Source organism: Zeus faber (genome assembly GCF_960531495.2).
Source record: "Zeus faber genome assembly, chromosome: 11".
NCBI classification, from domain to species: Eukaryota; Metazoa; Chordata; class Actinopteri; order Zeiformes; family Zeidae; genus Zeus; species Zeus faber.
This window is the reverse complement of record NC_137205.1, coordinates 14,823,781-14,836,558: the sequence shown is the minus strand read 5'-3', so window position 1 is coordinate 14,836,558 and position 12,778 is coordinate 14,823,781. Positions and strand designations below refer to the sequence as shown.

Below are 12,778 nucleotides of genomic sequence, written 5' to 3'. Positions count from 1 at the left end.
GCAGTTCACTGAAACTTGAAATCCAGCTGCTTGTATATAACGGTCTCCATATGAGAATTCTCTCTCTCTCTCACTTGGGGAAAGACATCTGAGAGCTAGTTTTCCACGGCCAGTAATAGTAAGGATACAAGATACTGCCACCTGCTGGTGCCAGTACCTAAAAACATTGGGGGACAGCGAGGTGTCGATAAAAACCCACTGGTCAGGCCGGGTCTAGCACGGACGCCCCGCACTCCCCCTCAGACAGGGTTTGGATAAACACTCCAGGGGCGGCTCCCAACATTACCTCCTGAAACGTCCCCGCCAAATTCGTCATGGACGGTGAAGAAGGACGGTCTCCAGCTTAACCGACAGGGGGAGAAATGAACCCTGCGAACGTAAATTGATGAAAAAAAAAAAACAACAACAAAAGAAAGCGCAGTCCTTATTGACTGCAGAGCCTTTTTCGCAGGCTCTCATTGGGACTAATTGGAAAAATAATTCAGTGCAAGTGTGATGATCGATAACAATTAGATGGGAGGGCGGGGAGATTGCACCCTCGCCATTTCAAATGTCAGCCTAAATGCGGCAGTACAGTAAGCATCCAATGGACGAGGCGTTTTTTTTTTTCCTCTCTTCCCGGAGCCGTTTAATTGCTGAGCGTGTTTCACAAACATATTTTCACAGCACATAATTATGGACAGTGACATCATTTTTCTTTTTTTATACAAATAAAGTAAGTACATTCCACCTCTGTGGACTATTGTGTTTTTTAATAAAGGAATACTGAAAATAATCACTTTGCTTTTTACAGTGCACATACTATACCAACCATTTAGTTGGGCGTGACACAGCGACTAATGAAGAAAAACAAGACGTGTTGTCCGTCAGGTGAAAAGGTGACGGAGGGACCTCCATTTGTGGGCTTTTCTTTTTTTTTTGTGTTTGCCTTCAGGTTAGAGGCCGTGGTGTTCTTCAAGTAACTCTCCCAGGAGCTCGTTCAGGCCATCGTCTGGACAAGAAAAACAACTGAAAGGTCAGGGTGCAAAATAAAGCAGGCTTAGGCACACACACACACACACACACACACACACACACACACACACACACACACACACACACACACACACACACACACACACACACACACACACACACACACACACACTTTATGACCTCATGAAGGTGGATGTTGAGAAGCGAAGAGAGGATTAAATCAGTTCTGAAGGAACCAGATTTTCTCTGTTCTGTTTACCTTAGGTTCAGGGTTAGCCAAAGGTAAAGCATCTGAAAATGTTGATGAGATTTGGTGGTTTTTGTAATAGCCCCATTTTTTTTGTAATAAGCCACCATATATACACACACACACACACATTTTACACACATTTTACACACACACACACACACACACACACACACACACACACACACACACACACACACACACACACACACACACACACACACACACACACACACACACACACACACACACACACACACACCACCTGCATCCCAGGCGGGGTCCTCCGGTGCAGTAGTGTTGTAGGTCCTGGGGGGAGGCTCCTCCAAGCTTGTTCGTCTGTCCGCTCGCACTCGTGGGGATTCCTCTCTCATCTCCTCCTCCTCTTCTTCTTCTTCATCATCATCATCGAACACCAGCTGCATCGCAGAAACATGACCTCCGGGGATGGCGGCGGACCGGGTGGTCGACAGAGACACGGGTTTCTAAAACGGAAAACAGTGCAAAGGAGACAGCTGGCGGCTTGACGGAACATCAAATATTTAATCAAAAGAGCAATTCATCTTTGGAGCTCCACTGTATTCCAGCTCCACGGCAGTGTGCCATGCCACTCACCAGTTGCAGTTTGGGGAGGTCTGCGGTCGAGGAGAGCGAGGCTCCGTCGGGAGGGTAGATCCTCAGCAGGTTGCTGGACGTGACGTTCAGGTAATGGTTGCGATGGGAGGGCGAAAATACTCCCACCTGTTAAAAAGAAATGGAGAATCTCATCTAAATCTGCCTATGTCAGCAAACAGTAGAGTCACTAAGTGTGTGTCCTGCCTGTTTGAGCAGCAGCACGGCCCCAGCCTTGAGCTCCCCCTGTCTGTCCTCCAGGAGGCGGCGATGCACAGTTCCCTGAATCTCTCCTAGGAAGAAAAAACATTCACACACAAGAGACAAGGAGGAGTGATGAAAGGTTCGGCTCTTGACAAGTAACTATGCGAAAAGACTTTCCGACTTTTGCACGGTGAGCAAGGGAGGACTTTCGACTCCATTTAATTACAATTATCGGAACGCAAAGTGTAAATCGGTCACATTCATGAGCCGTTTAAAAGACTCGTCCAACACGATCACATCGTCCGTGGGTATGGCATCACGAAGCAGGAGAGGAAGTGAGTGATGGTATGAATTAACACAGGCTCTGCTCACCCCTCTGCAGCCAAACCCGTTGTTGCATATGAATATAATCGCATGTGTTGCAATAATGATCCACATACTGTCCTGATCCACGTGAATTCTGATTGACAATGGACTGACTGATTCTACGGGTGCGGTACCAACGCGGCTGAAGTCGTGCGTTTGTTCTCTTGGACCCACGGCCACCAGGCTTAGCGTAGGTACGCATGTCTCAAACGAAACCGAAGAGGACAAGGAGGGAAACATAGCACGGACGTGTTCAGCAGACACAGCCTGGCTTTCAAAGCCGGTTTCTATGGTAGTTATGTCCACTTCAAACTGTAGAGTGAATCTTCGTAATGGTTGAAAACATGCGAAGGTCGGCTTCAACGAGATGATTGGAAAGTCGCTCCACGAGTAATTACGTATGGATCCGACAGTACTTGCAATTCCAGCCGCTCTGGGCCCCGTCTCACGGTGTCTGAGGAGAGTCACAGGAGAGTGCTTCACTGTGTTCCAATGCATCGACCAATCGCCGTCCGACCCGAACGGGCTGCTTGTATGAAGTGGGGACACTCTGGCCCCCTGATGTAGTCTGTCACTGATTTGACATGACACCGCTACTGGTGTTGACATTTCAAAAAATTACTTTTATGATTACTGGTGACAGAAAATGTCTGCATTCAACAATCATGAGATCATCTTTTAGGACATCGAGCATAGCAAGTGCTCTTAGCAGGAAATGCAGCGTCAAAGCAATAGCCCTGGAAGAAAATTCTCTCAAGAAACCCAAATATATAGACACACATACACCGATCAGCCACAACATTAAAACCACCAATTGTGTAGCTCCACCTCATGCCGCCACAACAGCTCTGACCCGTCGAGGCATGGACCTCTGAAGGTGTCCTGTGGAATCTGGCACCAAGACGTTAGCAGCGGATTCTGGAAGTTGTGAGTTGGAGCCCCCATGGATCAGGCTTGTTGTCCCAACGTATCCCACAGATGCTTGATCGGACCCTAACCCCGGCCATCCACATGATGTAGAAGAAAATGTGATTCATCTGACCAGACCACCTTGTTCCATTGCTCCATAGTCCGGTTCTGACTTTCACATGCCCATTGTAGGCACTTTCTGCGGTGGACAGGACTCAGCACGGGCACTCTTGACCAGTCTGCAGCTAGGCAGCCCCTTATACAGCAGGCTGTGATTTGTGCTACAGTAGCACTAATGTGGGATCAGACCAGATGGGCTAGCCTTTGCTCCCGACGCGAAGTGAGCCTTTGGGCGTCCATGACCCTGTTGCTGGTTCACCAGTTGTCCTTCCTTGGCCCACTTTTGGTAGGTACTAACCACTGCATACCAGGAACACCCCACATGACCTGCCGTTTTGGAGATGCTCTGACCCAGTCGTGTAGCCATCACAATTTGGCCCTTGTCAAAGTCGCTCAGATCCTTACGCTTGCCCATTTTTCCTGCTTCCAGCACATTAACTTCAAGAACTGACTGTTCACTTGCTGCCTAATACATACCACGCCTTGACAGGTGCCATTGAACGAGATGATCAATGTTATTCACTTCATCTGTCAGTGGTTTTAATGTTGCGGCTGATCGGTTTATAGACATGCTATAGATTTGTAATGATGAAACTAGCCAATTAGTAGAATACAAAGTAAGAACATGGTACATGAAGGTGTTTGCAGTATTCATAAAGCTTTCATGAAGGCACAAAAATAAAGGAATATACGGTCTGCAAATGATAGCTGGTAGTTGCAGGATTTTGCTCCCTTTCTTACATAGTCAATTTTTTTAACCTAAAGCCCCCCCAGCTCTTCTGCTTCAACCACCTCTTTTGAAAGCTAGACAAAATGTCTTTGAATGTTTTGTCATTGAGTTGAATTCGCCTTGAGCTTAAAATGAGACGAAAGGCGTGCGGAAGCAGAAACCTTTCAGGTTGAGCGAGCCAGCAACGGCAGATCGAGGTGAGGAACGCTGGAGTACCTGTTGGGTCTTTGAACACAGCCTTGGCGTCGGCGTGCGTGTGCAGGATGCTCTTCAGCTGCACCGCCATGTTGGGAACCTTGTTTTTCACCAGCTGCTTCAGGGCGGCCTTTACAAAAACACAACGGATCACAGGAGAAGCAAACTTCACCGCCACTATTTATTTATTTATTTACCGATCCAATGCATAAATGATTCATGGAAAGCCTCCGCTGGCAGCGATGCATGACAGCGGGGAAACAACTGAATCTCCATTAAGGGAGATTGATGAGTGATCGCGGCGTGTTTTGATTACAATGAACACATCCAGTGGGGCTCTGTCTCTTGCCTGGATTGTGCAAATTGAACCCGAGGTTTGTTTATAAAGGAAAAATAAATTAATATTGTTAAATTGTGAATAATGATGGATGGTAGCTGTGAATGTACTTCCTCCCCCAACGACGCAGTGTTTAAGAAGAAGAAATCTGAAAAGAAACTACCTCCAGTTGCTAACAAATGGAGTGCGGTGTAAAAAAAAAAAAAAAAAAAGATTATTGATTATGAATCACAGTGGCCATTACCTTGCGTAGCACCATGACAACGCTGTACGAGTGCAGAAAACACGACAGGTTCCTTTCATCTAATCCCATTTCCGTCTTCATCGCCGCCCACGGTCCACTGCTGAAATCCTCCTCTTCCGAAATCTGTGAACTGGCACACTGTAAAGAGAGATTTGTGGGCATAGGAAGTAAAAATGTATCATGAAAACGCTTCTAAATTGCTGGATTAAGTCAAAAAATACCTGATAAACTTGATATTAAACTGAATTTGCATGCCCCTAAAATTCTATTTATAAAAACAGTCAACCTAACAAAATCCATTAATTTGAACTTTGCTATAGTAGGCTACTCTATTACTGCCAAACATAAATATACTTCTATGTCATTTTACAGGGCCAATTCAATGTCTAATAAAAGTCGAATAAATCACATAAAAAGGGTTACAAAAGCCAAATTGTCCAGTCAAGTTTTTTTTCTTCTTAGATGGGATATTGATAAAAACAGATTAAACTGTTGAGTGCACAGCAGAATATGAGATCGACGACGCCAACTCTCAGATTTAATCAAATGTTATGATGTTTGTGAACAACAAATTCTTTAAATCCATTCGGGAGCCGGAGGGGCACTGGGCGGAGATAATCACATACAGTATATGTTCCTTCTGAGCCACAACAGCTGTGACCGCCCCCAAACAGATTATGACGGTAAATATTGATTCATCGCAGTCGTTGTGGAAATACCTGGCTTGGCAATCGGGCCACAGCTCCGTGCGCAGGAGTCTGAGGAACAGACACCACGATGTCGTCAAGGCTCTGGTTCAAGGGCTGGGAAGGAAGAAAAACAAAATACGTTTTTCAAAGGTTCATTTCAAGAGTCAGATGACAAATTAGAGTAAATGGGTTTGGCATCGTTTTGGCAAGTCTCGTTTCAAATTTCTGACACATGAAAAGGTTGGATAGGAGCTGGATTGGGTTCGGTGGCAGGATGGAGATCACCTGTTGTGGCAGGAGTCCCGCGGGGCCGGGAAAACGGCGGGTCTTGGGCTGGCGGTGGCCACAGCGGGGCCTCTTAACGAGTGGTTTATTGGAGGCGGACACCAACTGGACGAGGCGATTGGTGAGGACCGGGGTGTGGATGGGCCGAGGGGTGAAACCGGGGGGGGACGCGGACGAAGCGAGGGGGGACGTGGCCTCGAACAGGCTGCGGACCAGAGGGGAACGTCCCGGGGTCGCCCACGGTCTCAGGGCCTGATGGGACCCTCTGAGCGGCCGGGGAAAGCGGATGGAGTTGGGGGAGGCTGTAAAACCGGAGACAAAACCGGTGCTCTGGGATGGGGCAGGGACAAAGCGGGGACGGAACTCGGGAGATGCGACGGGTAGGGACGGAGGAGGTTGAGGTGGAAACGCCAAATTTCTACAGGACAGGCCGCGCGTTTGGGGTGCGGCGCCGGTCACAGTTTGTATCCTTGAGGTTGGGTACCGCAGTTTGTTGGCTGAGGATATAGTTCCCTCTGTGCATGCTGCTGTCGACAAGGGAGAAGCAGCTCTACAGGTGTGTGGATTATGAACTCCGACGCCCGTATATGGGTCGCTTTCATCCAGGCCTGCTAGGTCTACATCCACGTCCCAATCATCAAAACCGTCCTCGCCTAAGAACGATCTCTGTGGCGGTTCCCGCGTTGCGTGACTCCGCTGTAGCGCTACACCGGGACGGGCTGTGTTTATCGCAGGAGGCTGCGCGGGGCAAGAAGACGTCGGCAAGGAAAGCCTGCGAACGGACGTCGACGAGATCTGTCTCAATCCCGACGTGGCGATCCGGCCGACCGCGGCCTCTGCTCGGCCCCCTGATCCTGCCCCGTTAGGGAGATGCCCTGGGAGGGAGCCTTTGTCCTGCGCCCCCGGAGCGACGGCGGAAACCTGACGCGCACCGGACGACGGGGGAAGTGGCCCACTGCCCGGCACAAAGCTAGGCGGCGCTAACCAGTCGGTCCCAAGCAGGTCCTGGGGGAGGAGGGCGGAATTGGGAAACAAGAGACAACGGTTATATGTGTATTGTGCCGACCAGGCTATTAATGGAGGTTAAAATGGAATCTGGAGTGTGTGTGTGTGTGTGTGTGTGTGTGTGTGTGTGTGTGTCTTACCTCATCGTCGAAGTCCTCGCCGATGCTGAACAATCCGTTTACCTTGCAGGTCTGCAACAAGAGGAAAACCATTGGAGTAGTATTGTCAACAAAGGCAAACTAAAAACAGTGGTTTTCAACGTAGGGTCCTTCGATGGCGCTCCAGGGAGATGCCAGCGAAAACATGGCTAGTTCAACTTCGCCGTTGTCTGGGTTTTTAATCATTGGCGTTCGGAGAACGTACAATCATGATGTTTCGCCGCGTGTCTTTATCAGCAGGTACGGCGGTTGGTGCTAAAGCGCGCATCCATCAAATCGAAAATCCGCTCGTTTACGTACCATCGCAGGCGTTCGGTTCGATGGACCCGGCGTTATCTGACCAGCCGCGGCGGCGGGACACCGCCACGATGGGCCATTGAGAGTCACGGAAAGGCAGTGCGATGCCCGCGGGGTCCTGAAAACAAGCTCCCTCGGAAGGGAAGCGATCGACGGCGAAGGTGTCCGGGCGGAAACACGCCGAGCAGCGCCGCTCGCCGGCGCCGCCTCGTTCAAACACAACGTCATGGCGTCACCGGGTTTCACCCTCCCGCACGTCGGACGCGCGGGTGACGCTTGCGCTGCCCTCCCTCTGACGTCGGAACTCGGAAGAATGAACAGAGCCTCCGTGGGAGGAAATATGTATAAAATAAAATAACAAAATGAATTTAAAAAAGTATATATATATATGTGATTAAGTGCTACAATTCTCGAGAAATTGATTTGGAAATGTATTCTCCCATGGCGAAAGATATGTATGTCTCTGTATTTTCTGCTTTAAAAAAAAAATCGAATACAGATTTGTGGATTGCGGCATTTTATTCTTAGTTTTCCATTGGACTCCCTTTCAGATGCGTGCAGATTTCACGAGTTCGACAAAACAAAACACAGACGGAGACTGCGTCCACGTTTTCCAGAACAGAAGCGATCACGGACGTAACGGCGAAAGAAATTCCGATTCCTAGGAATGCAGCGTCGGACCCGAGGGTGAGCAGCCCTTGCGTGACATCGCCACCCAGTGGCCATGCCCTGGTATGACAGCACCCGGGTGTCATGTTTTATCTAATAATAACTTTTGCTAAACTTGTTTGTGGGGAAACAATCTTGGGACCGTCGGTGACATTTTAACGGCGATTTCGATTGAAAGAACAAATTTAAGTCCAACGCGATTGATTTAGATGATTTCGAGGTGAGATTAGGTTTTCATTAAGGTTTGCATGAGAGGGACTGGAGGATACGATTCAAGGTCCAAGAGGTTTATTTGTTAGGGTGAGTAACAGTAACCTTGAACTGTGCATTGCAATATTACAATATAATACTGGATATATTGTTATAACCATTTTGTTTCCATCCTGGAACACACAGTACATGCACAGGTTTTATTCTATATACTGTATATCCCTACAAACCTTTTTTTATATAGTTTATAGTTCATTTGTAGGTTTATCGCATATTGCCATTTTTTTATTATTACTTATTACTTTATTATATTGTCTGTTCCATCTATTGTTGGACCTATTTTTCATGATGAAATAAAAATAATGAGAATAAAAGCCTTTTTTGTGCAACCCGTAGTCTCGGGGTGGTCATCATCACCATGTCCAAGGACAGCTTTCCCTTCTCCTCCACCTCGCTACGCTCTCTCAAACTGGAGCAGGAGTTCCAGGAGTGGGAGGATGCTCGCCAGGCCCTGGCTCGAAGGAGAGCCCTGACCAGGGCCCCGCTGCCCCGGGCCCCCAGGCCCCCCCCCGGGCCAAAGAAGAAACTGCAGGAGGTCCGGGTCCCCCCGCCTCCGGTGCGCTGCAGGGACACCGCCGTGCACAACACCTTCATGTGTGGGGACATGAAGGGGGTGTACGCCGTGCTGAAGGACCCGGCCATGGTCAGCGCCCTGATGGAGACGGTGCACGAGGAGATGGTGTGGGCCCCGGAGATGGGTATGAAAGGAGCTATTCATACTAATACTAAATAAACACTGTCAGGTCATCACTTTAGGGTAAGCAATTAAAGGATCATAACCATTATCTTCTCCGAGCAGTTCAAGTTTAGGGCCCTTTCTCAATACATTTCTCAGATGGACTTTCCCCTCCGCCCCTATACCTGAGCCACAGTAACAAATACACTGGTACTTGTACATTCTTCGGAATAATTTTATAACAATTTTGGAATGATATGCAACGGTGTAGGCGATTGGTTATCTGAAAACATTGCCGAACGCATCTCCAGAATATCCCACTCAGACCCCTTTGACCTTCCTGGCCCACCGTCAGGCATGTGGACCTTGACCTCCACGATAAGACAGAGCTCCGCCTTGCGTCTGGCCGCCAGCCGGGGCCGCGCCGGCTGCGTGGAGGAGCTGCTGTTCCGAGGGGCGGAGGTGGACGCCGACCCCGGGGGGAACACGGCTCTCCACGATGCCTGCAGGGGCGGCCACGCCGTCTGCGCCCAGCTGCTGCTGTCGCACGGAGCCAACCCCGACCTGCTGGCTGCGGACGGCAGCGCTCCCCTCCACCTCTCCACCTCCGCCCGCTCACTACAGTGAGTGACAGGACGACACCCAGGCTACACTGAGCTGGACTCAGCACAATAGACGTCCGTGTAGTGATGAAATGTTGGCTATTTTGCATCACTACCTCAACACTGTCAAGTTAAACATATGATATTATACGGTATATAACCTAATACTTATGTTATGCAAATAATCTTGCCCAATCCACTGGACCCTGGTCATCCTGAAAGGGCGTTTCCTCCATTTGTGACACCTTCTCAGCAGACAGAGGAGCACATTCGTATTCTGGCACGTTCCTTAAAACGTGCCAGCCAAAAAAAAGTATAAAATATGGGAGTTTCTTACTAAAATAATCTCATGTATGAACTCCCACTTTAATTTGTAAGAAATATATAAACACTGTTTTTTGTTATCAGTGCATCGGTAGAATTGAGAATTTCTTGACTTGACTTCCAGGTGTGCTGAGGTGCTGCTGGCGGGTGGGGCAGAGGTGAACGCACTGACCAGGGAGTCCCGGCTCAGCCCGCTGCACGTGGCGTCCCGCCAGGGCCTGGAGGAGCTGGTGGAGCTCTTCCTCACCCACGGGGCCGACGTGCAGGCCAGGAGTCGAGAGGGTGAGACGCCGTTGAACGCCGCCTGCTCCGGGGCCGAGAGCCCCGCCGAGGCGGGGCGCTACCTCCGCACGGTCCGGGCGCTGCTGGACGCCGGCGCCGACCCTCGCACCGCCGGCCGCAAGCTGCACACCCCGCTGCACAACGCCTGCGGCAACTGCAGCCCCCGCATCGCGGACGCCCTCCTGCGGCGGGGGGCGGAAGCCGACGTGGCCAACTGCGCGGGATACACGCCCATGGACTGTCTGCTGCAGGTGGAGTGAGGGATGGAGACCGTGGGGGACGGGTGGCAGTGTGGAAAAATCAATTTTCCTTCATTTTTCTTATTTCTATTTCCTTCTGTTCCCCTCCAGGTGGTGGAGGATTACCCGGACCAGCAGACCGAGGAGATAGCACGTTCACTCCTGAACCACGGAGCTAAGCTGGCCTCACCAGAGGTTTGGTCGTAATATGATAAATAACAGAATTTATTACACGGCTGTGTGGAATGCTCCATTCTGGTTGGTCAATAGCGGCCTATCAGCAGTCATTTTTTTTCTGTATGATGGCTGCTATCGGCTCTCTGTCCAGTGGCACAGGCAACCTCATGGCGCTCGTATTGCCCCGCCTACAGGGTAATGCTGACACTCGAAGATACTCTCAAATTCAACACTAAATATGTGCTGTTGTGTTCTTTGCAGGTCGAAAAGTTCACTGTTCGATGTTGTAGTGGACTGTCTTTCTTAAATCAGGCATACCCATTATAATAGGATTTCAAATCAGTCTTCTTTTTCTTTGGGCTGCTCCCGTTAGGGGTGGCCACAGCGGATCATCTGCCTCCAACACCTTCTGTTCTGCGCATCTCCCTCCCTTCCACCAACCGCCCGCATGTCCTCCCTCACCACATCCATAAACCTTCTCTTTGGCCTTCCTCTTTTCTTCTTGACTGGCAGCTCCATCCTCAGCATCCTTCCCCCAATGTAACTCTCATCTCTCCTACACACGTGTCCAAACCATCTCAATCTGGCCTCTCTCACTTTTCCACCAAACTGTCCAACCTGAGCTGTCCCTCTAATGTACTCATTCTTCATCCTGTCCATCCTTGTCAACTCCCAATGAAAATCTCAACATCCTCAACTCTGCCACCTCCAGTTCAGCCCCCTGCCTTTTTGTCAGTGCCACCGCCTCTAAACCGTACAACATGGCTGGTCTCACGACCGTCCTGTACATCTTCCCCTCCAATCGTGCTGGAACCCTTCTGTCACAGGACACTCCAATATTCCATCTAGATATAAAAAATATTCGCAAAATAACCCCCTTCAGAGAGCCACACTGTCCAACCCCTCAAGGGTTATTTTACGGTAATGCCCGGCTGGCCGCACATGCTCCCTGACACTGACCCCTTAATACTGCGATACCACTCTTAAAAACCCCCAATTTATCCCCCCTGTGAAGATGCTGAAACAGTGCGCCTTGTCGCCCGCCACTCTGGAAGTGCTGCTGAACGCCTACACCACCCTCCCCGTCTGCGACTGGATGGGGTCTCTGCCCGCCCAAATATACCGTGTGAGCGTCCCGTCCCTCCGAGCATCCCATCGGCTCTCTCTTTCTTTCTTTTTTTCTGGAACTGCGCCACTCTCTTTACCCCCTTCCCTTCCCCACTCCCCAGGAACGCAAGGCTTTCTTCGACGGGGTGCGTGAGATGAGCGGGCAGCCCAGGTCCCTGCAGCACCTGTGCCGCAGCGCTTGGCGACGCTCTCTGGGAGCGCTGTGCCACTCGGCCGCCGGTCGCCTGGACGTCCCCGTCGCCGTGGAGGATTATCTGCTGCTCCGCCACCGCGGCTCCCCGTGGTGAACCGACGGAGCGTTTTAAAAAACAGACCGATCGTGGACTTTAAGCTGAGATTTCATCCGCATAGCTTGGTATTGTTTTATGTGTTGGCTGGTTTTGCTTTGTTGAATTAAAAAAAAGTAATAACCGACTGTGACCTCCTGCGTGACGTTCCTCGCAAAGGCTGCGAACTTGTAAGATATATAACTTTTTATTTGGTTTAAAATGGTCATTAGATGCATGGGAAAAGAGAAAAGAAGGGAAGATTGGAAATGGTCGAATCCCTATCTTTGCATTTGTAAAATGTGGCAGAAAAAAAGGAAGAAAAATAAAATGTGAACGCTAGGGTTACACTGTCGTTTCTGATTAAATGCAAGTGTTGACTAAAGCAGGTTCATAAAACAGTCGAAACAGATACAACCTGCCGAGTAAAATAAACTGTGTGTATATATATATATATATATATATATATATATATATATATATATATATATATATATATATATATATATATATATATATATATATATATAACAAACCGATCAATATATATATATATATATATATACGTATACTGTGTGTGTATATATATACATCATTAATGATTTTGCAGAACAGTTGTTTTCTACCGATCAGCATGAAAGCTGCATTTTTTTTTACAATTTAATTGTAATCATATAACAATGAAATTATGAATCAATTTATAATCGCAGTGGTTTTTTTTTCGTACATTTTCAACTAGCAAGGCATGTTGTTACAGCGACATAACGTCACA

The 12,778-nt window shown here is 48.9% G+C and overlaps 2 protein-coding genes across 2 annotated transcripts; one reads left to right on the top strand and one right to left on the bottom strand.

Moving 5' to 3' along the window:
- Window positions 1-683: 683 nt before the first annotated feature.
- hrob (homologous recombination factor with OB-fold) lies at window positions 684-7,457 on the bottom strand. Its single transcript, XM_080010008.1, has 11 exons — window positions 7,377-7,457; window positions 7,059-7,109; window positions 6,742-6,918; window positions 5,914-6,243; window positions 5,659-5,742; window positions 4,940-5,077; window positions 4,380-4,488; window positions 2,042-2,127; window positions 1,838-1,963; window positions 1,485-1,707; window positions 684-991 (listed from the first exon to the last, which is right to left on the bottom strand). Exons 1-11 carry the CDS (start codon window positions 7,377-7,379, stop codon window positions 936-938), a joined length of 1,383 nt encoding a protein of 460 aa, XP_079866134.1. The 5' UTR covers window positions 7,380-7,457; the 3' UTR covers window positions 684-935.
- A 703-nt stretch (window positions 7,458-8,160) lies between these two features.
- On the top strand, window positions 8,161-12,365 carry asb16 (ankyrin repeat and SOCS box containing 16). Its single transcript, XM_080009832.1, has 7 exons — window positions 8,161-8,342; window positions 8,649-9,010; window positions 9,344-9,611; window positions 10,039-10,447; window positions 10,547-10,630; window positions 11,628-11,738; window positions 11,842-12,365. Exons 2-7 carry the CDS (start codon window positions 8,671-8,673, stop codon window positions 12,025-12,027), a joined length of 1,398 nt encoding a protein of 465 aa, XP_079865958.1. The 5' UTR covers window positions 8,161-8,342; window positions 8,649-8,670; the 3' UTR covers window positions 12,028-12,365.
- Window positions 12,366-12,778: the final 413 nt, after the last annotated feature.

Coding starts and splice junctions, on each gene's coding strand:
- hrob (XM_080010008.1), bottom strand. Junction 5,743..5,913: donor CGGGACTCCTGCCACAACAG/GTGATCTCCATC, acceptor CTTCCTTCCCAG/CCCTTGAACCAGAGCCTTGA. Junction 1,964..2,041: donor CCGTGCTGCTGCTCAAACAG/GCAGGACACACA, acceptor TCTTTTTAACAG/GTGGGAGTATTTTCGCCCTC.
- asb16 (XM_080009832.1), top strand. CDS start 8,671: ATGTCCAAGGACAGCTTTCCCTTCTCCTCCACCTCGCTACGCTCTCTC. Junction 9,011..9,343: donor GGTGTGGGCCCCGGAGATGG/GTATGAAAGGAG, acceptor GCCCACCGTCAG/GCATGTGGACCTTGACCTCC. Junction 9,612..10,038: donor ACCTCCGCCCGCTCACTACA/GTGAGTGACAGG, acceptor CTTGACTTCCAG/GTGTGCTGAGGTGCTGCTGG.